General features: G+C 40.1%; 1 protein-coding gene across 11 annotated transcripts in view; it reads left to right on the top strand.

Moving 5' to 3' along the window:
- Window positions 1–27,387, top strand: part of LOC139814144 (uncharacterized) — a 139,748-nt gene that overhangs the window by 93,439 nt on the left and 18,922 nt on the right. For 9 of the 11 annotated variants that reach the window (XM_071780207.1, XM_071780204.1, XM_071780206.1 and 6 more), the window contains one exon: window positions 20,405–20,504. In XM_071780207.1, coding sequence (XP_071636308.1) covers window positions 20,405–20,504 — 100 coding nt within the window. Of the gene's footprint in view, window positions 1–1,761; window positions 1,872–16,620; window positions 16,735–17,117; window positions 17,349–20,404; window positions 20,505–27,387 lie in introns of those variants that run through there. The other 2 variants (XM_071780210.1, XM_071780214.1) reach the window with 2 other exon arrangements.

Below are 27,387 nucleotides of genomic sequence, written 5' to 3'. Positions count from 1 at the left end.
TCCTATCAGAAGATTGTACTATTCCATTTTCCCCTCCGAGGTTTTTGCAAAGCTTTTCGCATTTTGCAATTCAACAGTTATTGGTGCTTTGACGTTTTTGCTAAAGCACCAATTAAATCTATTTGAAATTTATTACGAGGAAAGAGTTGCGAAGAATCTTCTACATCGTTCAATCACGCGAAATTGACGTTCGATACATGATTCTGCATATCGTAAGATAAAAGTCAGAAACGGTTACGCGCGAATACTTCGGTTTATTATAATTGAGCGTGCCATGCATGATTATGTTATCTCGGCACACCCTTGTGCTCTCGCGATTTTAACGTTCGGCTCGGCCGATTCGCATCTCGTTGCGGCGCGTTCGAGCGCGAAGGAATTGTAAGGAGAGCCGATGACGCTATTAGCGCGAAGCCAGTTCTCTAAGACGAACGACGCGCGTTTTATTTCACTTCCACCACAAAGTTTTCTCTTCGGGCTTAGAGTCATTTCTCACAATGGCGCCGCGCCGGTCCGAGGCTCGCATTGTCCGCTGGATTACGCCATAAAGTACAATATCTTATATTCGGATTAGGCGGGTTTAGAGGCGCATAACGAAGGTCTGGAGTGCCTTCCAGGCATGTCACGAGTCATTCTGTTAGGCTCGCGCATAGAGAACTCGAAGCGAGACGGTGTCTGTTTACAGACGACTCGCCGGGGTCTTTACAATTCAAGAGCGAATAATTATTCGACGTTTCCTGAAAATAATCCGGTATTGTTAGACGGCGAGAGCGTTGACACGCGAGGAGCACGTTTCACTCTTAGGCACTTAACTATTGCGTATTACTTGAATTACCTTACCCTTTGATTCTCTAAGAGGCAATTTCGATATAAAAATACGATTATCGCAAAGCAAACGACAAATTTAAATACAAATTTATGTAATATTTTTATAAATTTTATCCTACACGTACACCCTTTCTCATCTTTGAAGCAGCACGGTTGTTGGTTCTGCGGGAAGAAAGCTTTTCCACAACAAAAATAAGGGACAACATGTTTCTGGAAATTTGTTGGGACAGTATGCACGACGGCGACATTGGTGCGTGCTCGTGCATAAATTCCGGTGGCACGCAACTTCTCTGCGCACGCAGGATAGTGCGATTAGTCTGTAACGTTCCCTCGGTGACTGCGTGCGGGTGCGACGTTAAAGTGACCACGTCGGGCGGAATAAATTCGCGTCTCTGTCGGGGGTAGATAATGCGAGTTTATCGTCGACGTGTGTCCCCCGTGTGCCCGAGATTAATTGGAAATTTAGGAGAAACATGGCCGTTTCACGCGGCTCTCGAAAAGAGACGATCAATATAATCAGACGTTGTCGAGCCGATTGATTTATTTTGGAATTGTTTAGTTATGTCACATAAATCTAATAAAATATTGATGATGTTTGTTTTAATTCACACACACACAATTAAGGAGGAATTTTGAAATTTTTATATATTTTTAACATATTTTATTTGTCTTAAATTAAATAAAATTAAAATAAACTTAGTAAAATTCACGATTAGAAAATTTTTAGTCAGTATCAGTTTCTATTTTTTAGTATTGGGCAATAAATATCCGTATTGAAATATTACATAAGAAAGGCTTTCAAAAACCATTTACTTTTAACAATATGGAATTATAAAATTTTCCGATAAAGCGACTCGCTAAAAATTTTTTCCTCGAAAATGGCAGTGCGCTCCTAAAAAATAAACAAGACGGTTCGGCATTAGAACCGTTTAAATCATCAACGCTGAAAATAAAAACTGGACATCGAAATTCGAGTGAAAGGAGAGAGGGACAGGGAAACGGGGCTGTGTCCAGGCCAACAACCCTCGTTACAACAACACGGGGCGGTATGTATTGGGTGAAAAATGCGAAGAGGGCAGCGTGTGGGCGAGACGGCCAACGTAAACACGGAGGGACGAGCCACGCGCATCGGCACAATAAGTTATAACAAACGGCATCTCTACTTGCTCGTTCCTCGTCGTGTGGACTCGCATAAGAGGGTCACGACGAGGGTGGCGAGGGGATCGGACGGGAGGGCCACGCCTAACCGCGTAAAAATATCAAAGGGCCGTGGGCGTGCGAGCCAGCTCCTCGTCTAGTAGTCCTCGAAAACGAGACGATGAATACCGGAGTCTCTTGTCCCCGGCGTCGTGTGGAGTGAGCGCGAGCAACATGTGAGAGGAGGTATATCGGGTTTTACGGCAGCCGTAAGCATCGGCTAGGCATGCGACAATATTAGTATGTCCCTCGCGGGAAATGCGCCACGTGGTTTTATTCCGTGCGTGTAAGTAGAAGAGAAGAGCCAAGTTGAAATAACGGAGCACTAAATTAGCACCCGAGTACATTCAAGTTAAACAGTCAAATGGTATTTATTTTCTCGTCGCATATAGACTCGCGGATTCTTTCTTACAATTAAAATATACCTCGACTTTCAAGATTGGAATAAATTTTACATACTTCTCGTCTCTTACAGTTTTTCGCAATAATTTTTCATTTTATGAATATTGTCTTTTACAAAAGTTACATTGCAACATTTGTACATGAAAATTTTGAATTTGTTTACACATACAAAATTTATCTTTAGCTTTTTTTTACTGCAACACACTGTCTTAAGATAGTTGAGTTAAGATTAATGGAGATGGGAGCCAGCGATTGTATCGCACGGTCTCGGTTTAAACGGATAGAGGACCGTATCGCATCAGCCAGCGGTCACTTCCGCTTGTCCAGACAGTCCGTCGCTGTTTCCTCTTCGAGGTGTGCTTTTGTCGCCTCCGTGCTGCGCGTGCGATCAGAATGAAAATGAATAGAGTGGCTCGTCTGGATCGTGCCGAGCAAGTGTCTCCCGCAATCTCTTCTATTCAGAATATATAAGTGTTTCTAAAGAAATAAATTTGTAGAGTCCCTTGCGTAAAGAATACTCTTTGATTTATTTGTCGACTGCTTCGGAAAATTGAAAAATCGCTGGTTACAATTACACGCAGTGTGTAAATAAAAGCTTATATATTTTAATTTTATTCCATCGAGTATTATTTGCACGCGTGATAGAATCTCTCTTTTTCAAGTTTTGTTTAAAGAACGAGAGAAAAAGATCCTGAAATACAATGCAAGAGAAGACAACGAGGTATTAAATGGGGTTTCAATATCGAAAGTAATAATAGACCTTATCGATAGCTCGGTCACGTTGCAGTAGCGAGCGCAGACACTTCTTTGAATATTCAATGCATTTTATTCAAGGAAGATGATCACAGATACTACGCATCGTATAAAAAAGTACTTTCGCGACATTATTATTCTCATTCTCGATATTACTGCTACACATATATAACGCAGTTTGTATTCTGCGGACGCAAGATATACATTTTACAGTAACTTCGTCCCGACGTTAATGGATTTTTCCGTTAATGGCTTCGATGAGAATACAGATACACACACGCATATATACTGCCGCCGTACTATTATATATTTCTCTAGAGTGCAATTTAAATTCTTCATGTGATTTTGAGACCTATATATTTATTTATTTTCATAAACGCCTGTGATGCGACAAATTGCAGGTTTTAAAATACAAGCATAAAGAAACATTTTTTTCGTGAGAATAAAAAATACTGATTTATTTAGTGCTTCTTCATAACCCTTTTCCGTCACCTTTTACGTTGCGCTTTTTTTCGGCGTGAATCTCGGGGAACGATCAGACAATCGAGTGCTTGAAAGTCCCTTCTGGTCGTTTACGCGATGGTACATCGCGCTTTTCCGGACCCTTCGCCGCTCGTAGAACCCTTGGGGGGCCTCGCCCTTCACGGTGGCAGTAAAAACGTCCACCACCCATGCACTCGGCTCAACGACGACGGGGCATATAAACTCGATGCATCGCTTTACGTAACACTCGATTTTACGTTCTCGGCTGAAAACACTGCGGGCCGTGGTAATAAAAAGGCGCGGTATTTCAAGACGCCGACAATCTATCTCGCAATATATCATGTTATACTTCAACTTCACTCTCCAAGAGTATAACATGATACAATGATTTACGATCAGACGAAGTACAATTTGTGCTGTAAAGATATTTTTCAGATATCACACAAATATCAATTTTTTATTCTTTTACTCTGTTGACACCTCTAAATGTTACAGTAAAAATACTTTTGCTTGAATCACTGTCGTCGCAGCATTTAAAGACCGATATTGTTCGTAAGGCGATATTTTATTTGCAAGATTTACGTCATATTATACAAAATCTTTATTCTACCTTTTGTGGCCAAAGGACTAAGAATATAACACAAGAATTCATGCGGTGGTCCACAATGGCTGGTGACACGGGAGGTCTTTGCGGTCAATCGCTTCCTCATCATCAGAATACGATCGATTCCTTACTAGGAAGACTGTCGGATTCCGCGGCAAATGGACGGCCACCCGCGCGTTTTCGTTAAATGCCGCTTTGTCGATCCTTTCTACCGCTTCCGATGACTCAGCGGTAGCTTCACCGGTTACATCGCCGTGGTTTTATTCACGCGGCTTTTAAGGTTCGCGCTTTGTGCGAGCCGACTTTCGAGAAACCTCACGGTTTTTTCGGACGATTCGTCGGGGGTCCGTCGCGGGGAGTCGTTTCTCGCTATTTTGGATAATGAATTCGGGCCCTGTTCTGAAGACCGGCGAAAGCTGCAGGAGCCTGACGACGCGACGCCAGAACCATTTGTTACGCGCGGAAATGATTATACGTGTCTACGATCCGACAATCCCGAGGTACCAGTAGAATAATCGATTATAAATGTTTAACAACGCTACCTAACACGTGCCATATATTTACATTCTACAACGCATTGATAAATTTCTCACTTGCTCTACAGGGTCTGGGAAAATAGTTCTTATCAACTTTCTCAAAACTAACGAGTGTTATTTCTGAAGTATCTCCTTTCGCATATTAATAACTTTCGTATATGTCGCTTATCCCAGACATAGAAATTACGCTACGTCGTTCGAGTGCGCCTGCTACATGATACTGAAGTTCTTAGAAAGCTAATTAAGGGTGTATCTTGGCGAAACTTATGGCAGGTCTCAAAGGTCGAGCAACGTAAGACGGCGTATACCGCAGTGTTAAAAGGAAACAAACTTTCTTTGAGGAGTTTTCGTCGTACGATAACCGGGGAAATATTTTTAAAGAGAGAGAGAGAGAGAGAGAGAGAGAGAGAGAGGGTGAAGCTGACGATTATAAATGTAATTTCCGGCCATCAAAGTCAAACGCGGCACGTGAAACTTTACAAGTAAATCAAGCTGCATTTCTGAGAAACGTAAAAGATTTTCATAAGTTTTTTTTTTAAGATAGACGACAGTTGGTTGATTAATTAAGTCACGTAGAATTCATAAATGAGAAATAATTGTAATTCTGAGAACACGTTATGCGCGGAATAAAATTTAATGATAAAAAAAAGCAATTAGGAGAGCTGAAACGGCGATAAAAGGAAATATGAAATTTAAATTAAGAAGTCGCGATATGAAATAAGGAGTTGGCAGAAAAGATATTCAACTCTCGTAAAGGTCTTTTATTTATTTTTTACTTCTTATTTAACGCGCCTTTTGCGTTTGGTCTATTATTCGGCGAAGGTATATAAGAGTGCCGACGCTTATTTACATACGTACAGTCGCTCTCTCTCGAGAGGTGCGTTCTGCAACTCCCGGACGGTGCATCATCGCCGAGGTAGGCGTTTTCTCGGGCCCAGGATGATTCAAGCGCGAAGTCCGCCATTGAGCGTCCAGACGCCGCATCGTCGCGTGGACATTTACGCGGATCCGTGCCAAGATTTATCCGCGTTCGCGACGCTGCGCTGCGTCACCCTTTCTCCACGCGCACGGTCGTCGCTTTATTTCAAGACGTCGCTACGGAACATTAGAATAGAATGGAATAGAGATAGAATCCGTATTAGAATAGAATAGTGTACCTGGAACGGCTGGAACCTTCATCTATATTGCGGCGATTTTTTTTTTATCGTGGAAATGTCAATTGTAACGAAGCTGAGTAATGATACAAACATTTATATCATAGCTGTAAGCATATTTCGCATTTAAATTTTTATGATTGTGACTGTAACTTTATTTGTTTATGTGTTTAATTATTTGTGACTTTGTAACTTTATTTGTTTATGTGTTTAATCATTGCTTCCGTGACTGTTATTTCTTTATCTTCTTGCTATAAAGTCCACAGGACAGATCGTCATATTTAATCCAGCCGCGACGATTTATCTTGGATGACCCAGAATGAATGTCCTTCGTGTAGCGGTCTTATCTTCATTATTGCGTATGCCCGAGTTATGAGAGCCGTAAACAAGTATAGCATCCCATTCTTTTTATATCTCCTCGTAAAAACGCAATTTCTCTGTTTTTCTCTCTCTCCCTCTCTCTCCCTCGTCTCTTTTGCAAAAACGCAACGCGCCATGACGGATGCAGAGTTTCTTTGACGGTCAGGGCCGGTGGGTGGCGGCGAGGTGACCAACCTATGGTCGGCCTAGAATAGAAGCCGACTCTCCCGCCGGTCTCTTTCCTCTCCACGATCTATTTATAATCAGTGACTTTGATCTCTCTTTCTCTCGTTCTCCTCGCGAGTTCTCTCCTCGATCGACATGTAAGACTCGTAATTGTTGCCGTAATTGTACGCAAAACTGTAACTTCTGTGTAATTGCATCGCCCAGCCGGTCTAGCGTTGGATTCGATAGGAGCGAGAATTTAGTCGCGCCTTTTCTACAATCCGCATTTACACTATTGAACGTGGTGCTCGCTAAATAAAAAGACGTGAATATGCATTTGAAATGTTTTCGCGATATTTAGGAAGAATGGCGCGTTTGTAATAACAGGAAAAAATATAGGCGCACTTCGAATGGAAAAATAACAATCCCCGCTGCACCAAAGAGTAACGTTCTTTAATGAAATGGAAAACCATCTCCTCGATATTTTTGTAATCCATCCGCTCGTATTTTCGTGACGGCTTGTAGGTTGAATTTTTTTTTTTCGTGTGACAAACGACACGTGACACACACCCGTCGGTGAACCTAATTCGAGATCAGTCTGCCAATACTTTTGCTTCCGCTTTTGGTTCCGGCACCTGGTTTTTAAGGGATAAGTTCAATATATGTCCCTTGTATATTGGGAACAAAGTATATATAATCTCCCTTTTCTATTTTTATGTATGTATGACCAACAGCTGTACCGTTTCTCATGTATCATTATATGTATACATGGATACAAAAATTATTCAATGAAAGAAACCTAAAGCATGGCAAAAATTAATAAATTGTTTTTTCTCAATTTTCAAAATGTAATAATAACTATGATTTTTATTACATCAATTCACAGTTAATTATAATTATCTATATTTACAAATTTTGCCTTTTTATAGTCAAAGTGTCACATTAATTTGCCTATAAAATTTTATCTAAGTATTGCAATTAATTCACAATAAAAATGAGTTTTCTCTATTTTTCGAAAAACATTTTGCGATTATTGGAACTGTGAGCATGTCGTAAGGTCTTTCTCCGCTTCCTGTCGTATTCCGACAAGTCCGATCTTTTGTAAGGCGACGCTATAGAGGAGTCGGCTATATTTAAACCAACGTCGGGCCACAGACCTATGATTGGGATGCGTGGATACGCGATGGGACGTGCCTGACGAACGGAAGTTCATTGCAAGCTGCAGCGAGGGGGACGGTAAGCTATTGCGTCGCGGAGGCGACAGGGAGTCGTGGGTGACACGACTCGAAGTGATTTACTTTTTCCGCGAATCTTCGATACAAGACCGTACCGTTATTTTTAACTCCATATTGCTCATAATCACAAATTAAATGGTAATTTTTACATTATAAAAATGAAGATAATGAGAACGGAACAGTCGCTCGAGATTACATTAGCGTTACGGAATCGCGACGTACATAAAATTTCAAATGCATAAAGTGGGACATTTCTCGGCGTCAATTTGGAATCTAGCAACGCGATATAAAATTAACTTTCCGCAGAAACGTGAGAAAGCGAGTTAGTTTTCTATTACACGCTTCCTCTGAAACACGCTATGTCAAATGACATTTCGTGAGTACGAAAACGAGTACGCGCGCGTCCATCGAGACCACCGCCGGCAAGCTGGAGGAGATCGTACGGGCGAAAAACGGTTTGCTGCTTGACGTTCGAGGCAATCACGAGTGAATTGGAGCATCTATGCGCGAGCGCGAGTCCGTCGCAAGCGAAATACCCACTTCCGCGAAACGAGTCAATTCTACGCCCTGCACGGATCCAATATCGTCCAATTGCCGAAGGCGGTCGCGAGAAGAGCTACGGGAAATTGCGAGAGACCGTTTGCGTCATTATGTAGGTTCGCGCCTGTTGACCTTTCGTGGAAACAATGTGGCTACATGGTACTGTCGGACAAAATCAGATCTAAGTTTTAATTGGCAGAAGAAATCTTCCCCCGAGTGTTCATGATCGAAAATAGAGTATTTCTGTAGACGGCTTCGTTGGGAGCGACGCCGCGACGTTCCGGCTGCTCCGCAGGATTTTAGGCGTTGAAATTAGAACTGTCCGACAACTAAAACACGGCTTTATCTTAGCGTGCCAGCGAAGCCGGCGTAAGTTCGACAAACTTACAGCCCTCGCTTGCGCGAGTCTACACTCCGCGGTTTGTGCCGTTGATCCTGAATGCGACGGAGAGAATAACCGCGAGGGAAGCGGCGGGGGTCCCGGGTAATCAGTTTGACGTAGTTTATAAAATAATTAACGACTTCAATTACCGCGGTAATGGCACCTTTGTTGTGCCTGCGCGCGGGGGAGATGCGATTACGGAGATGCCCCCTATTCCGACGAAGCGAAGAAGGGCCCTGTTTACGTAAATGTGCGCACCCACGGGGTACACCCACGTGCAACGTTATAGGCGTGGAGACGCGGGTTTAATTTCCAACGAATACCCCGAAGCTACAGGCTTTATAACGGTATCCCTTATTATGAATCGCAAAACTTTCGACTCGCCCCGAGCGATCTACTTAATTACCGGGTCACTGCTAATTAAACAACCGTCATAAATCCACCCTTCTAATGCTAACATCAACAGCATTAACCGAGACATTTTTTGTCGTTATTACTCGACGTTACTCAGTTTTTATATTAGGGAGCAGAGACTCAACGGTAATAAAAGAAAATCAATACTCTGCGAAACAAATGCTCTAAAAAAAAGTGTTGTGCGTATGTAAAAATTGCAACATAAATTTTTGAAAGTACTTATTGTCGATACATCACGAAATGCATACAATTTAATATTACTATTTTGGATGCACATAAATTATTTGTGCGTGATACCAATATTGAATTTTGATGAACGACGACATTAATATTGATATCGAATACTCAATATTAAATTCTAATATACGATGACATTAAAACCGCGATGCGAAGAATTTGATATCATTACAGGATACTTGCGTATATTGTGAGATATCTTACACATACATTCATTGCAAATATCTACGCAGCTCGTTAGCTATAATTATACGTCTTTATGAAATTAACTGTCTTTTGGCTTTCTACTTCTGCATCTTCCTGTTGATAACACGCAGAGCACTTTTCTCGCCAATATCTCCACCTGTCTTCCCCAGCTGTGATACCATCCTTTTACATAAATATTAATATCGATTATCAGGGTGCGCTTTCGGACCTAGAGCGTAGACGCAATGACTCGCAGACATTTTTATCACAGCGGACTACGCTGCGTACTTAGATAACCGGCATCCTGTTTGCCCATTGTTACGCCGGAGCAGCCGTCGGCCATCGCTAGGCATAACGGCGCTTCTATCTTCCGACTGTATTTTCCGCTTTTTTATAGAAGGATCGGGGGAAGGCGCACACGGACGCGAGTTGTCGGATAGCACTACGGCTTGCACTTTTTCTTTCGATGCGTCCGACGGTTCGCGCATAGCCGCGCCGCACCGAGAAATGCAGCGGCTGCAAAGCGGCGTCCAACGAAGCCAATCTTAACGCTCGGCTCGTTAAATCGTAGCGAAGGGACGTGGCGGTTTGCCGGTTCAAGGGACAACCGGGCCCTTTATCACGCCGTTCTATAACGAGACGATTCCGTCGGCTTTTTATCGCGGTCGACTATCGTCGAAGCGGCGCAATATCGCCGATCGCGTGAATTATTCTCTGGAAAAAAAATATCGTCTTGATATATCTTGTTTTAATTGCGTCCCATGTATCAAATGGACGATTGGTAAAAATCAGGCGAAGAGATATCGCGGGAAACAGTTACAAAATTTAACAAGAATCTAACAGTATAAGTCTCGGTCTTTGAAGAAGAGACAATATTTTTGCGAACGATCGAAAGTGGTGCTAAAAATCATGCTAAGGACCCTCGAGATTCTCAAACATCTTTTACGATTTAATGATCGTTAAATTATTTCAATCGTTAGATGAAATTTGAATTTAAATAGATTAACTCAAAGATTTGAACGCTCGAGTAAGCAAACTGGATCAGATTAATAATTCGTGCGATTGAGTACAATCGTGAAAGGCGGATATATGATAGCGAACGGCATGATTAGTAAGTGCATTTATCTTCACATATCCCGCCGTTAGATATTTCAGCGGATTGGCAAAAAACAGCTTCTCGCATGGTTTTAATAACATAGCGGTATCATTGACTTCGCCGAGTTCTCCTCTTTTTTCCGTCATTTTTTTATATCTCTTCCCGACGTGGGTGGATTCGCGTGTCCATTAGCATTATTAAGGTTCCGTATCGGCCATGATTGCATCCGGTCAAACTAAACTACGCTTTACTCGTTGAATGTAAATTTTTGTATCAAAACACAGCAAAAAGTCGACGATCTGAGCAGCCATATTCCTTGAATCCGGAAATCACGTAATTGAATACATATTTAAATTAAAAGTAGACATAATTTTATTATATAAAAATAAATTAATTAATTGCCTCGTTGTCTAAATTAATTAGCTTCAGTAAGATTATCGCTTATTCAACATGGTATAACTTTATCTTATTATGAAAACTATATTTTATTAACATGCGCGCGAGTAGGAAATAGGAAATACGGTATTTTCTCATTGAAATAAAGTCACGGAAGCTCGAGAGCTCGCAAACTTTTATACACGATGTCGGATGTGAATCTTGCCGATACATTTTACAAACGCAGAACGCGTTGATCGCCCGCTACCGGTACGACCGATAAATCCAGAAACCGGAGTTACCGGAACTGTACGTTCCGGTTCTTCAAACACCGTTTTATCAGAACGAATGCCCGACCCGAGCGAACTCGACGGGCTGGTCGGTCGCGGCGGTGAATCGAAAGATAAAGCACGAATCAACGAGTACGAGCTCGACCGAAACGCATGTTATCGCGAGTGATCGAACAAATTCGGATGCCATTTCAAGAAGGCACACGCCAGTCGAGAAATGCGTGTGCAAAGCATTCATCATAAAGTATCTTTTCGCTACACGAGATCTTAAATTGTGTATATATTGCACTGCCCACTTTCAAATTACAAATCGCTGATTGTAAACATTTGTTATTTTGAAAGACATTTTTATCAGCGATAAAAAGTAGTCAGCACAAGTAAAATAGGTATAGAAATATAAATAGATGAAAGAAATTAGCCAACGCGCGATATTAAATTACATGCTTAGTGTTTTATTGAACTTTACATGTTGAATTTTACGTTCGATAACCTTATAGATACAAAGTATCTCTTTTACTTATCTACTGATTCTCTTAACGAATTAATTAATTGTCAGGTTATCGTGTATTATCAATTCTTATAAACTTTGAAAAATTTTTTAATTAAATGCGACGCACGTTGAGATTATTTTGCATTTTTACGTCACAAAATGCAATATTATAGTGTAAATTATTATAGTGTATCGTATATCTTCTTATTTAGTTTCCTATTTAATAAACAGGCATGTTTAATTAGTACATAATTTTCACGATTAATGGTAATAAATGATTATAATTCTTTATCTAGATATAATCATTAAGCCATGCTAATGACATCCGATATTGCTAGCAAGCGCTTTTGTAAAATATGATCCACATAAGCCCGCCCTTTCGCTATTGATACACTTGATAGAGTACCCGCGATTGATGATACTGCGGGTACCCTCGTCGCGACAGATAACAGAAGACGACATCGAGTCAGCTCGATGAATATTAGGGTAGTACTTTTACCGGAACTGAAGATCCAATCTCATTCTTCAGAACCGGTCTCCCCACACATAGAAAAGGAAACGTTAGAGATAATGGATGGAAATAGAGAAATGTCGATAAAGTTGTTCTATAAAAAAATCATTATCGAGCACCATTAAAAGGAAGTCGTTATCAATAGTAGATTGTAAAGTAATCAGGAATAAAACTAAAAATGGCACAATTAATTTAAAAGATAGAAATAAACTGTATCTTAGCTATATTACTATTGTTAGCTTTTATTTATTAGTTCTTTTAATTTATACTTTTAATTTATAATTCATATTTTTTACGTTATGGTATTAGCGTAACAGCAAAATGTATAACGCTATTTCAAATGCGCTTTTTAATAATCTCTATTTAGTCGATAACCAAAAGCAAAGATACTTATCGTTGCAAAGATGTTGGTCGGTGTGTCGACGTCCCGTTTCCGAAACGAGATCTTTAATGAGCAAAGTAATGTAACGTAGCAAAGTAACATAGCTGTTGTCGGCACTGCAATGCGTACTGACGAAAAAGTTAGCCGCTCATACGAATGCGGATGTTAACAAATTATTTTGATTGGGACTCGTCGGAATCTCTGCTGGTACCCACGTACAACTAAGGGAAGTGAACAGTACGGTTAAGTCTCGACCAGCATCGGGGCGACGGTTTTAGGGACTAGGTCGATCTAATTTGCCGCACAAACTAGCAGGATGTTTCTCGTTCCCTCGCAAGGATCGCACGGTGATAAGCGGCGAACTTGAAAGGAGCGCTTCTTCCGGACCGTAACTTCCTGTGAATTTGACGCTAGGGTGGTCGATTAGAATTATGTGATTAGGATCATCTAATTGCTACTTAGCAATTCTGTAATTCACAGCCTGATAAACTGAAGGAATAAGAAAGCTATAAAAAAGTAAAATTATAATTTCGAAATATTTAATCTAAAAGATACTGTAATAAAACAATAGTGAAATTAATCTGAAAGACACTTGACTGGAAAGTGTAAATTTCGTCAATAAACGATAAATTTTTAGTGATAATAGAATATTTTAAAATCTTGTATACCTTTTCATCTATTGTACTAATTGAATTCGTCATTTGCTTAAATTGTAGCATCGCGAATAATTTGGTTGCTTTTGTTATCATTTTTAATGAAAGAAATTTGTTTTCGCTCTTTAGCATGGAGGACAACCAGTTCTCTTCTTTTTTTCTTTTTTTTCACGTACAGATGACCTCGGAATTTCTTCCAATGCTTATTTCCCGGCGGGCGTCTCGGAGAGGACGGCATCGCTATATATTACGCGAGTATTGTTCGCGATGCCTGTCGAGATTTCACGCTCGTCCGCGCGGAGGACCACGCGCGCTGAAAAGCGCCGTGAGTAACATCTTATCTTCGAGGAGGCGCGATGACATCGTCCGTGCACGTGCATGTCTCTAGTGCATCGCGCATTGTGCGAGAGACCAGTAAATAACGATCGGTTTTCTCCATCAATACACGCGTGTGTGTATATGTGTGCGCACATCGTTATACAGGACGATCCGTTTTCGCCGCGTTGGATTTCAATTCTGAACTTAATACTAATCTGAAGAAATCAATAAAGCCTCATTATGATGGATGAGCTAAAAGCAATGCGATGTGACTCGGGAACATGAAAAAAAATGTATTATCTTTCTCTTCAATCATTTTTTAATTCTACGGTTTATATAGGAGATAGATTAAGTTCAGGGTTGCTCGCAAATTCGAACAAACGTAAACTGATTTTTCAATCTCGAATCTATTATAATAAAAATTCTTGGATAAAAATTTACGCAAGTAGCTTTGAGATGTCTTGTAGATCCGCGAACGCATCTTCGTACCGGATATGCAAACACGTGATGGGAGGTAGCACAAGTGTGTCGTCGCGACGCATATTTATTCTTCAACGTGTCTCGTAGTCGGTCAACGACGTCCCTTGGACGTGGTGAATATTTCTCTGTCGAAGAACGACGTTCGACAAGATGATTTCCTGGATCGCGAGGTACACTCGAACCGTTCAACGGCTTCTGTGGCAAAGTTATTGTATGTATTCAATATGAATTACTCTTAGACAGCGGTTAACAAATGTGATATGAGATTCAGTATTACTTTTAAATCGGACTTTGCGCACATTTGAGATTTTCGAAATATACATTTTAATTTTTAAAATAAAATATTGTTAAATGATAATATATATATATATATTTTAGGTATTCGATAGCGTACAAATTAAAAATGTTATTTTACGTCGTCGCAAGATATGAGATCCTTTTTATTCGATTCGAAGATAAAGAACCTTTTCATTTCCTATATTTAAAAGATATTTAAAGAAACGGTAATAAAGTTTCTCCTTGAATTATTTCGATTTCAATGCGGGAAAAATCAGAGCTACATTTAGCATTAAAGGCGCGAGGAAGATACATGCGGCCTCGGTTTCGAATCGAACTCGTTTTTCTCGTCGCTCGCAAAACGAAGAGTGTGAGAGTCCCGTAGGGAGCACCGCCGGCCTCGGCAACGAGTCTATAATTACCCTTTCCCTTTGCATCCTCTGCTTCTGCCACGTTTCTGGGATTTCTAGACCAGAATACGCGCCACCGCGTTCTCAGCCACTTTGCGAAATTACGCGAAAAGTCGCGAACTTTGCAAGCTCCGCAAACTTTTCAACTAACAATAAGCAAATTTTAACTTCGTTCAAAGATTTAAACGTGAAGTTTAATAGCGATTTTATGTTGTGTTGATTTCGTCGAATTTGCCACGAGTTTAAGCGATTTGTTCTGTTAAATGTTGGCGAGACGAGCGGTGTTTTTCGGGGTGGAAGAATCGGATTGCACGTTGGCGATCAACGCGAGAGAGTTCGTACACTTCCATGAACGCATTTATCGAGTACATGTGGATGCCTGCATGCATGCGGATGGTCTCCACAATGCGACCATTCTTTTAAAATCAAACCTTGGTGTATTGTTAGAGACAATTAAATTGTTTTATAATCCGGGAAAGCAAAAGAGAATAAAGCAAGAATGTTTTCCAACATCTAAAAAAAGAATTAAAATTATACATGCATAAACATGCAACTCAAATATATTAATTGTGCAAATTATACAATAAAATCGGAAGTTCATCAATAATCGATCGATAGTAAAAACGTTGTTCTTTCATCAAAAAATTAATTAGGAAGTTACAATTTATCGTGCAGTATAAAATTTAGAAAAATATACATTATGTAAAAGTATAGCGCATATTTTAATAATAAATGTATATGTGATGTGTTATCATATGTATTATTAATCGTATTAATTGGCAAAGCTGCATTTGATTGACTGTCGAATCGCCTCGTTCGACATGTCATCATCCCTCTCGATCCAAGCTCGGCGGGGATTAACTCGCGAGTCCCATATACCTTCTTGTAACGCGATTGCTGCAGGGGCTGCGAATCCACGCAATCGTGGTTGCAAACAAGACGACCGGCTTGTTCATCGACGCGCCATTGCAGGATAAAATAGCAGATAAAATACATGGCTATGATACTAAAACATTTGTTATTTAATAGAGTAGAGGATTACAGCAATTTTTGAATGGTGAGAAAATTGAATTCTTAATATGTAATTTAAAAATTGTAAATTTAAAAGTCAATATTAATGGAGTTTTAAACGTAAATTAACAGCAGCTATAAAAAACCTCTTTTGCCCAATTGATTATATATTTAATCTAATAATAATATTCATGAATGAACGAAATTAATGAATTTATTTCAAGAATTTAATTCCTTTAGAATAATATATGATTTAAATGACGAGAGCTTTTTATATTCTTTTATTTAAGGTATAATATAAAATAAAAGCTACAACTTGTGTGTAATTTAGAAATAATCTAAAATTAATAACAATATTGTTTTCATTATACTGATAGCTTGACAAAATCAAAGATTTTTTAAAGCTCATATTATTCCACATTTTGTTTTTCGACAAACCGGAAGTAGCTTTACTCTCATCGAAAGTTTCATATCTCTATGAATTTTTGAAGAACTTTTGCAATTCAGAGCTCTCGGAAAGCTATCTCTCGAGTCGATTAAGAAAAAGTTCCACGATCTACGGCAAAGGGATCGCTGACCAAGGACACTTTAGTATCCTGACTAGAACGATACGCAGGAAGCAAGGCGTTGCGTCCGGTGTTCCTGCGGGAACCGACGGAATCGATAGACGCGCAGGCGCTTCTGGTGCCAGGAATTGAGAGAACGAGAACGAGAAAGAGAGAGAGAGAAAGAGAGGTCCTCGGCGCCGTCCTCTATGCGGCGGAGGGAATCGGGAGGGCGAGTGGGATGTGGACCGACCGGCCTCCACGTTGAATCCCTCGCGGATCAGCATCCAGTGCTCGTATCACAACGACAGCCGCGATACCGCGTCCGTCCGCGCGTTCCCAACCGTCCGTTCCCCTCAATCTGTGCGTTGCGATCTAATTAATACTGCAGCAGCGACTATAGCTATAATAGCAACTGTAGACAGTATGGTTTAGATTGTAGCTCAAAGGCGATTTTTTTCACAAAACTGTTATTAATCGATCCCGATTGCTTTTGACTGCAAGACAATTCTCTAACATAAAAAAGAAACACAAGAAAGATATTTTTTACAATTTCAGACGTCTAGATATATTTATATACCGGAAGAAGTCTGTTATGAAAAGATTTACGAAACCGATGGAAAATTATAATGAGTGCCATTATTAATAGATTAAAAAATAATGAGGCACTTGAATCAGTTCCTTTTTTTTTTAAGAAAAACTGCAAACAGTGCGGTGTTAGCAACACCGTCTTCGATTTTTTGGCAGTTTAGGTATAATAGCGCTGTTATCTTGTTGCCCTTGGAAACACATGCTAATTTCTTATAGTGTTGAAAGAGGGTGACCGCAGGACGGTACGTTCGGGCGTTTCGATCCGTCCAGAATCGAAATATGTCGAGTGTTAATGAAGCCGTCCACGTGCGACATCCGGGTGTCGATGAAGTCGCGCGAGATGGGAGCCAAGTGATCTTCCGCAAAGTTTGAGGGAATCGTTGAGCTTCCGCCACCTGCCAAATGGACAGGCTATTTCGATGGAAGAGCCATAAGGCTCAGGAAGATGTGAGTACGCACCGGAATATGCGAACAACGTGCGTCCCACGGAATTTACACACTTGGCTATGCAAACCGCTGTGCGGCAATAAAAGCTCCCGAAGGATCCTGGCTGAAGTTTCACTGAAGTTAAACGACGCCTCGTTCTCACCTATTCCTGCTGAATAATATTGCGATAAATTGAAATCGATGCTTAGAAAATGAAATATTTAAAGCATTCGAAAAATGTCTTAACCTTCCGTGTGGTCCTCTTTCACGTTCTTCGTGGATTTTTTTATTATTCGACGAAATTCTTTAATTGCACACCTCGTTAAAACTTTTCCTATTTATGACAATTACAACACTATAATAATACGTACAGATAATATTTTGTATCAGGAAACTCAAATTTATTGCTATTATAATACATTTACATGTATACAATTTTATTTATGTCGGAAGAAGGTTGGAATAAAGGTCAATGAGCCTTAAGATAAGGGCGCGATAAAATGTTACGGTTAAAATCTACCAAATATAGCTTTCATGTCGAGCTCGGTGTTCCGGGGTTTAATGCAACTATGCTGATAATACGGAATACGGGAATACGCACGAAACGAGACACGGGCGTAACGTCCGCGGGGTTTCGCGTTACAGGAAGAGCCGGCATTATCCGTGCGGATCTAATTGTTGCGTCGGTCGGCCGAATGATGGTTAACGGGTCGTTCACCACACCCACACCGAGTTCATCGCCGATACGGTACGAGTATCGGATAGGAAGCATCCAGCGAACGCGGACCGTGCGTGAATGCGGTAAAAAATTTGGAAGTTCGAGAGAGATCGCATCGGAAATAGTAATGCAATTTTTTGACGGAAGACATTAAAAAGTTTCTCTTTGTAATTCTTTTGTAACTGTTTCTCATAAAGAAAGCTTTGTGAAATTTATGTATATATCAGTAACAAACAATCGTGATTAATAATTTGGAAAATTTAACCCAAAGAGTCTCTCTTTCCCTCTCGCTCTCTCAGTGCATCTCTATATTTTATGAATTACGTCAAGTGCAATGCTGTTGCAAACCGCAGTTGAGGTCGTGTGGCACTGCGCGTGTAATTTGTAATAATATAATATCGCGAATAATATATCTCTGCGGTCACATATTGGAACAAATATTCTATAACTGAAATATGCGACGAACACACACGTAGCTTCAGGGACATCTACACCTAGATGAACTCCCGGACTGCTAACTATAATTTCGCAACGCTCAGAGAACAATGAGTACTTGTGCATTCACGCTTCTATATCGCCGCTGTTTATAAATCCTTCTAGACAATTTACGGCGCGCCAGTTTCCTTTTGACATCAAGGTGGTCGTGCGGTCTATTTACATTGTATCGAGCTACCTAGTTCGCGCATTAAACTTCAGTGACCCAGTAGTGACCACCAGGTCGTTCACCATAACCCGTACCTCTCTAGGGTTATCGATGCGTGCCAGTCAGGTTGCCCATGTAAAAGCACGCGCGCGCGCGCGCGCACGATTATAGAAGGCACCTTATTCGTTGATCCTATCCTCAAAAGCTGAGGAGCAACGTTCTCCGCTCGTCGCTGGCATGATTTTATCGCGCAAAATGTTGAAAGGAAGAGGCTTAATCAACTTCGTATCACCGACTTAACGATAACACAAAGGCTACTTATTTTTATCTTACGGAAGCTGCTGTTAAAAATAAAGTTTCTGCCTCTAATAAGAGAGTTACTCCTAATAAAAGTACTAAAAGATTATAATAAGATCTAAAGTGGGACATTTTCCGTAACAACAGTTTTGAGAATAAACGCTGTTCTTTTATTTTTATTAAAATGCGGAATATTTATGTTAGGTGTTTAAATACATACATATATAAAAATTGGCGGACAGACGCATAACATATTATTACATAATTGGTGTAATCAACTAATTTTACTATTATTGTTTTAAAAAATTCATTGCAGGCACATTATCGCGAGGATATCAATAATTTACATTCCGAGCAGCCAGTTTCTTAAGATTAATTATCACGATTGGCAGGGACTAATTTCGAAACAGATTACATCTCGTCTCTCTTCTCTTCTTTCTCGATTAATCTTCTGATGATCTACAGTGACAACCAGAACATATCACGGATGTTTTCTGTAATGGAAAATGTTCTGTATATTACTCGATATCGATGAAAAATAGGTTGCAAGTCAATGTCCATACATAAAAAAAATCAAATCTATGAATTTGATTATACTAACACTTTAATATGTTATACTAACGTTTCTATTATTTGTGCATAGTAAAATAATTCCGCAGAATATTAAAACTAAAAATGTAAAAAAAATTGAATACTTTTCTCTATAATATGCAAACAATGTATTTTTTCGTAATTAATAGTATAGCTCAACTATTTTGTTCTGTGGGAGAACGGAGAAAATTTCATGTATTACGAAGTTTCGTTGTGGGTGCTTCCGATTTTACAAATCTCATCCGCAATCGGGGATTGGAAACGTAAAAGGATTTCGAACGGATTACGGATCGACTTGGGTTTCTAAGGTCGAAGAAATGCCGGAGTTACTTCTCAGTGCGGATTCGATTTGAATATTACCTTTTTGCGTTACGTGACACCACGTTTTTCGTGGCTGGCAACTCAGATATTCAAGAATATATTGGCATGTCTGCTTTATCTAATCCACACACGAAATTTGTACGTGTTAAAAGAAATCAAAATCGGTGTTGATCATAAGAGAAGAAGAGATAGCATATTTATAAAACTTTTCTTATACATTCATAATTTATCTAGAAAAATATCATTTACAATAATTGTGTAATTATTATAATATTATTGTTTCAATATTCGTGCAGTCTTTTACTATCTTACATTTACTATTAAATTCATTAAATCGTTTGGATAGAAATGAGACTTTTAATCTTCTCTATCAACTCAGGAATCCTTTGAGAAGACAGATGGCTGCGACAGGTCGTTGCCCTTGTTTGCTTAACACGTTACAGCAACCCGCATTCCTCGATTGCAATGGGAGTAAAGCTAACGTGTTTGCTATCTTTCGTGTTGCAGGGTCTTGACAATGTGAGCTCGGCGACCCTCAGGCCCTTTAACTCGGACATCAACACGCCGAGGATCGACAGCTACAGATTCTCCATGGCGAATCTCGAAGGTAAGCTCGCGTACCACTCGCTCCCGCACGAGTTTATCGACCTCGCTTTTCACCCAGAAAAGTCACTCGATCTGTCGGCGATCTTAACACGTGCCAGACTCGAGATGTTTCCCCGAGTGCGTGGGGCAAAAAAGTCGCTTTGAACGACGTGTGTCGACCACTCGTGGCCGTCCGGCCTGCCTGATGATTTTTCCCCGATTTTCCGCCGTTTTTCTTCTCTCCACATACGCCCGATTTTCCTCACCCCGTCAAGTAGAAATGATGGAATCTCGCTGACGTTCCCTCTCAATCGATCGGCAGCTCCTCTCGCGATCTCGTCGCCCCGGATACACGCGCGTTCTAGTTCTATCGTTCGTTCCTCCTCGATTTCGCAAAGGCAGGAAGCGGCCGTCTCCCGTAGTGCGTGAATTTTTCAGGCGCTTCCTGTGCGGCTCTCTCCTGCGCGGCCCCTACGCGGATTTCGCTCCGTCGCGTCGAGACATTAATCGCGTGACAAAGATCGATCGACGAGACGGCTAACGAGACGCGATACATATCTCCTTGTCGCAAAAATTTATTTCGGCCATTTATTTCCGATTTAGGCGGCCACTACCGGGACTCGACTCTATGCCGCCTCTTGGTCGATTGACTGCTGCTTTCTCGAGCGGTAGGAAATTAATTTGCGGTCGACTTTGATCGTCCATATGATCCAATACGTTCCTTTGAGGTATTTCCAGTTCCGATAATAACATTCACCCGATTGTTCATTTGGAAAATAATTTGAGCTCACGCGAACTGAATATTCTCTGTAATATCTTGCATTTATACACAAATATAACCACGATATTAAATAAAACGTGTATACATATTTTGTTTGACTTTTATATAAGATATTTATGAATATTCTGCTTTATGCACCTCATAGTGATCGTTATGAATATTGCCCTCTCATTATACACGCCGTTACAGTCACGATTCTCCCTCTCGGTCTCTGTTCTCATATACCTTACCCTCGCCCACTCACGCATACGAGTATAACTGCGCGAAACGCGATTATAAGCGGAGGAACGGGCGGGCCGGCTCGCGCCGGAAGATTCTCGAAAGAGCGTGCGTGCGATGGCCACAGCGATCTCTCTTCATCTCTTCATCTCTCCATCGTTGCTGCCGCCTGCAAGCTCTCGACTCGACTCGCTCGATGCAGAACCTGGGGGCGGACAATCGATACGGTGATATATTGTTGTTGCGCGATGCAAAGATCGAGAGTTATATATAATGCGGCGAATTTATCGTAGAGGTGGGATTATTATTTTTGCCTCCCCGGCTAATGATTCATCTGGGAACTGTCGGCCCCTAAGCGAGACACGCGTACGGCCTTAGTATTTCACACATTGTACGATAGAGGTGCTCATCAGCCGTTTTCGCATTAAACATTTGGGAGCTTACACTAATACGCTGAGCTGCAATTCTATTTATATATCCAGAATTTGTATAAAATTTAGTTAACTCCGTTTTTTCACCGAATAATTTATCTTCGTAAATTTGCAATTTAATAAAAATATCTGTGAAAACTGATCTATTTCTTTGGTGTACATGCCACAAAAAAAGGATTTATAATGTTATTATATAAAATTAAACTTTAATCTACTAAAATAAGAAAAATTAGATATTTTTTCTATCAAGAAATTATAAATATACCTATTATGAAATAAATTTGCTGAAAAGTTAATTATGAATAAAAATTGGAGTTTTATATTTAAAGTTTCAGAAGTTTGTAAATTGCGACGTTCTTGTTTTTCAAGAAATATTCTTGTCTCTGACGATTTGAGAGCTGCTGACGGTCGGTAGATCGTAAAGCACGATGAAACAAACCCCTACCCCAAGCCATCGGAATTCTCGTTACGGTATTTTCAGGGCGTGATGCTCGGGTTTCGCGATGCGTGAAAAATCCTGAGACGTGCATTCAATTACGGCCACGCGCCTTGCCGCACGTGGAATACTTAATCGATCATCTCCCGCATTAAAATAGCACGCCAGACGGGCGTCGCTTCAATCCGCGCTGCGAAACTACGATGTCTTTCCTATTTTTGCGATTTGTTTACTAATATTGTGAGGTCCATCTCTCTATTAAAAAAATATTCGCGTTCAGTTTTATCCAAATATTTCGTATATCTATCAGAGAACAATTATTTTATATGTTGAACAAAAATAAAAATTTCGTCAACCTGAGGCAAGCGCAGCTGCATCGCACGGATTTCAAATACGAAATTTCGCTCGTCGTTCTTTATGGTCTCCATCGTGGACGGTGCTTTCGCAAGCTCGAAGAGAACATTCTTCCGCTCCACCTTGCCATCGTTAAACCGATATTGCAAGCCCGTGCATCCTGGGTGAGCAACACCGAGTCTAGACGGCCGGGATCCACCGGCAATATTCTCTCGCGAGTGCCATCCTTAAATCACGGCGAATCGACGCGAAGTCACGCGCGCACAATAAAGCGCCCGTAAAGCGCAACATTACGATTACGGTAGCACCGGCGCGGCGAATCCAAGAGACGAGATCGCGCAGACGACCGTAAAGCGTCGTCGAAGGGTGCGAAATCCTAACGACCGTTCGCTCGCAATAGAAAATCCGAAGGATCTAGCGTGATGTGATTGCATTGTCGCGCGGTTTTACGCAAAATCTGAGAAATTAGCGTTGGAACAGATTTTCCCGCTGTCTAAAATCCGACTTTCCTTCAAGTTCGAAATTGATCGGGAAACGAAGTTTCAGCAAAGATTTAGTTATCAGGCGAGTTCCACCGGCATCACCGACCGTATTAAATCGTTTTAATTGCAACGTGGAATTTTAATTCCGATTGTTGCGAAGATACATACAATCGGCACGAGCGTATCGCGTGCGACTTCGCGAAGTGATACGACGGAACGAAGCCGGCCACGTAACGTCGTTAAATTAATGGTAATGCGTGCATTAGCGTAATCGGATCTCAATCTATTTGCCAGAGTTTTGACCGTCGTTAGGGAGAGAATATCAATAAGGCGTCGGGCACGGGCACGGGCGCGGGCTAGTGGTACGAATCGTCGACAAAGTGAACGACGCCGCGCCGTCGGGAAACGAGGTGGGAATGTTTAATGCATTACCGGGGCCATTCACGGTTCCTTTTCGCTGGTTTTACCTCGGGCGCAGCCCGGGGGTTTTATTGCTCGTGCACGTTTCAACGTTTCCTCTCTCGGACGGCCGTATGAAACCGCTGCGCATTCCGCGGCCGCGCTATGTTAACTGCCGGCCGTTAACTCGCGCTTTTAACGCTCGCCTCTATAAAAATTCAATTTGCACCGTTTATCAATACCTAAAAAGATTGTTGCAAAATTTGCTGCGAAATTTCTCCGTTTTTTTTTTAAATCTGCAGTAGAATTCATTTTATATCTCTCGTTATTAATTAATTAATTGAATGAATTTTAAACGATATATTTTCCAGGTTTTCTAGCCTCTACTCGGTAACTCGAATTCAAGCGCGACAAGTAATTTATTCGCGCAGAAAGACTTAATTATCCGTTAAACGCGCTAAGAGTAATTTATGCGGTGTGCTGCGCGGAATATTTAATTATTTATGAGGCTTCGCCGAGAGTATCAATGGCCACAAAGCTGGCGGAGTGCATCACCGACAAAAAAAAGGAAAAGAAAAATTAAATCCAGAATGAGGTAGGAATAGGAAACGGTTATCTTGAATTATGCGAAGATAATGAGATAGCAGTCTCTGATCGTAAAAGTAGGCAAAGTGTGTCGGTTAAGTAAGTTAGTCAATTCATTTTAAAATCTCTTGTCCATTATGCAATGTTTTTTCACCATATCTTTTTCTCTTTATATTTATCGCCATTATTATAAGATATCTTCGTTATAATTATTTTACTTGCTCGACGTTATAAAATTCCTGCTGAATATTGATAATAAAATTAATATAACAGCGAATTTTAATTGAACTCTCCTTCAAGAATGCAAAGGATTGCGCTTCCTTACAATTTCCTTCGTCGTCTATGGCTCGACATTTGAAATTCATGCTGAAATTATAGATCTCTAATAAGCAGCTTCACTCACCCAGCTAACCATCTTGTTCGCTCGATTATTCCACGGAGATTCACGATTCTGTCTCGGTGCTCCGTAATTTTATACGTCGCTTGCGATCGCCATTGAAACGACCCGCTGTTTCATCTCGCACAGTCGTGTTGAGCGCAACCGGATGTTATTTTAACGGCTCCTGCCGATTTGCAGGAATTCGTAGGATAGAAACGACCGTTGTTGTTAACGGGATCAATGTCGACGGACGCATCAATCCTCCTCGCTCGCCCATAAATCATCATATCGGACTGTCAAACGTCTCCGATCTCATTCGAGCGTAGGGTATTCAACGCGATGATAATTCTCGTCGATTGAACGCGATGCTGCTAGAGGCGTTTGATGAAACTAATTTTGAAATATAATCCTTCTTATTACTTGCTATTTCTTATAGAATTTTTTTTATTTATACTTTATAACATAAAAGAATTAATATTATAAATTAATTTAAAATTGTAAGTATAAGATCTATTAATGAATTGAATAATCGATTTTATATTCCGATTTTATATTAGGTACACGAATTTTTAAATTAATTTTGCATATACATAATTTTATAATTAATAAAGTCTACGCTTCTTATTTCGAGCGATGACAGAATAGCTTAAAATTTATACATAAATATTTCTTACGCCAATGAACGATATAGATGAGCAGAAAACATTAATATATAATGAGATGGGCGTAAATAAGTCACAAATAAATTCATAAGACCCAGAGCGGATGGCATGAAAATTATAGGCGAGTCAGAGAATGTCATTGCCTCGTTTGACATCCCTACTAATGTTCCCATTTAATGTCATCTCTCTTTAAGCCACCCCCGCATCATCCGCTTCCTTGTGCAGCTCACTGAATATTCACCGAGACTTTCCGTCTTCTCTTCTCCTTTCGTTCTTTCCTTCTCGCTTCCTTTGTATGACGCCTTGATGACTTCACCGTGCTACTTCTTTTACTATTTTCGTCAAAAGATATTCAAGTATTTGTAGACGTTACCTGAATCTTGTCTTAAGAGCGTATCAGTTAAAATACTCAAAATAAAGATCCATATTTTACGAAACAAACGGTTCAGTAGTCATTTTTTGATTAAAGCATAACTTATTCTTTAAGAGATTCTTCCACTGAGAAGTGCGGAACGATTAAGTATTCATGTGAGACTTGATTTAAAATTCAAGAGGAAAAGAAAGAGACTTGAGCTTCTTTGTCCTGTCAGCATTCTTTCTTTTTTGAACGATAAAGCTTTAAGCAATTTTGCTACTTATTAATCGAGAACATGTACATAATATAATATGTTAATATTATAGGAATAAATACATTTATACCAGAAATAATATGAGAATGAAATATGTAAATTATGTGAAATTAAGTGAAATGCTCAAGTAAGATTTTATAATAGAATAATGGATTCAATGAAATTATTCAATTCAGTTCTGGAAATATTAAAACTTGAAGAAAATCGTTTATTACCACTTCGTTTCGTAGTTCATAAACTTGATCGATAGTTTCTCCTCTTAAATTAATAAGGTCTCATAAATTCTCGCTGGAAAAAAAACAGTGCCTCTTTCATCATGTTCTTATTTAATCCAACGGCATGTTATCCACGCCTGTCAAAATTTTATTAAGTACGCGAGAAAATTCAGCGTCTCGACGGCGCCGTCGATTTCCTTGAGATTGCGAATGTTACAGCGAATGTTTCGTTTCCCCCATTCAACATCTACGTTAATGCCCCTGTTTGGATCTCGCCGCGGCTCGAGCTGTCGTGATGGCTCCTCCTCGAGTGCCCGTTGAATTCACTCTCCGTTTCAGTGCCGCGTCTCCGCAATATTCGTTACCATGGAGAGAGAAGACTCCCTTTCAACGCTTAAATATATTCTCTCCGAGAAATTGTTTCTTCTAATCCGAGAACGTCCTTCCGCCCGAGATAGACATCGCGGAAACGGCAGGACGGCGTAGCTTTTACTTACAAGATTTACTCTGAGATATTTCCAGCGGAAGATAGTTATGCATGAAAATAATGAAATACGTTCATGCTCTCCTCTTAATAACTGCCTTCCTTTTAAGAACAAGAATGTACTTCATATTTCTGTTTAATGTCTTTGCTATTCTCTTTCTATCGAGAGAGTAGAGTAATAACGTATTGTGAAAAATGCTTACAGTAGATTAGAAGATTAGATCATTATTACGACAGACCCGACAGACCAAACGACTGCCATTACGGTTCGAAGTCGCACGACGGTACAGTTCTAATAATTGCAATACGCTTGTGTACAGCTGCGCCTTCAGCTGTACGTCGCGCAGCAGTAATTGTTACTTGACGTTTAGCTAATTATGTCTCTTCTCTTTATTGGCGTTCGACACACATTTTCGTGATAATTTCTTTAATTATTAAGACCACGCAATTAATTCTCGCTGAAATTAAGCAATTAGGCATATACCGACCATTAATGTTCCCAGTTTTATTCTATCTTTCTGTGTATGTTGACATGCGTTATATGATCTAACTTAAAGTTTTAAAATTTGTTAACTTTTTATTATAATAAATAATAAAAAAGATTATTAATATATGTAACAATAAATTAATAGAAATTTTAATTAATAATGTGATAAAAGCTTTTACTTTATATTGATTGAAGAATTTTTGTCATCTATTAATATTTCTTTAGATTGTAATGCTCTCGGCAATGACCGCGGGTTAAAGATGCAAATGGTTCAATTACCATAATTCTTTCGTGTTTAACTGGCGATTTTCCATTCCGGCGCATCCACGTGTCCCGACAAAACTTGACACGCAACGAAGGGT

This window comes from Temnothorax longispinosus, chromosome 6 (genome assembly GCF_030848805.1).
Source record: "Temnothorax longispinosus isolate EJ_2023e chromosome 6, Tlon_JGU_v1, whole genome shotgun sequence".
Taxonomy (NCBI): Eukaryota; Metazoa; Arthropoda; class Insecta; order Hymenoptera; family Formicidae; genus Temnothorax; species Temnothorax longispinosus.
The sequence above is the reverse complement of the archived record's forward strand: the minus strand, read 5'-3'. Positions and strand labels throughout refer to the sequence as shown.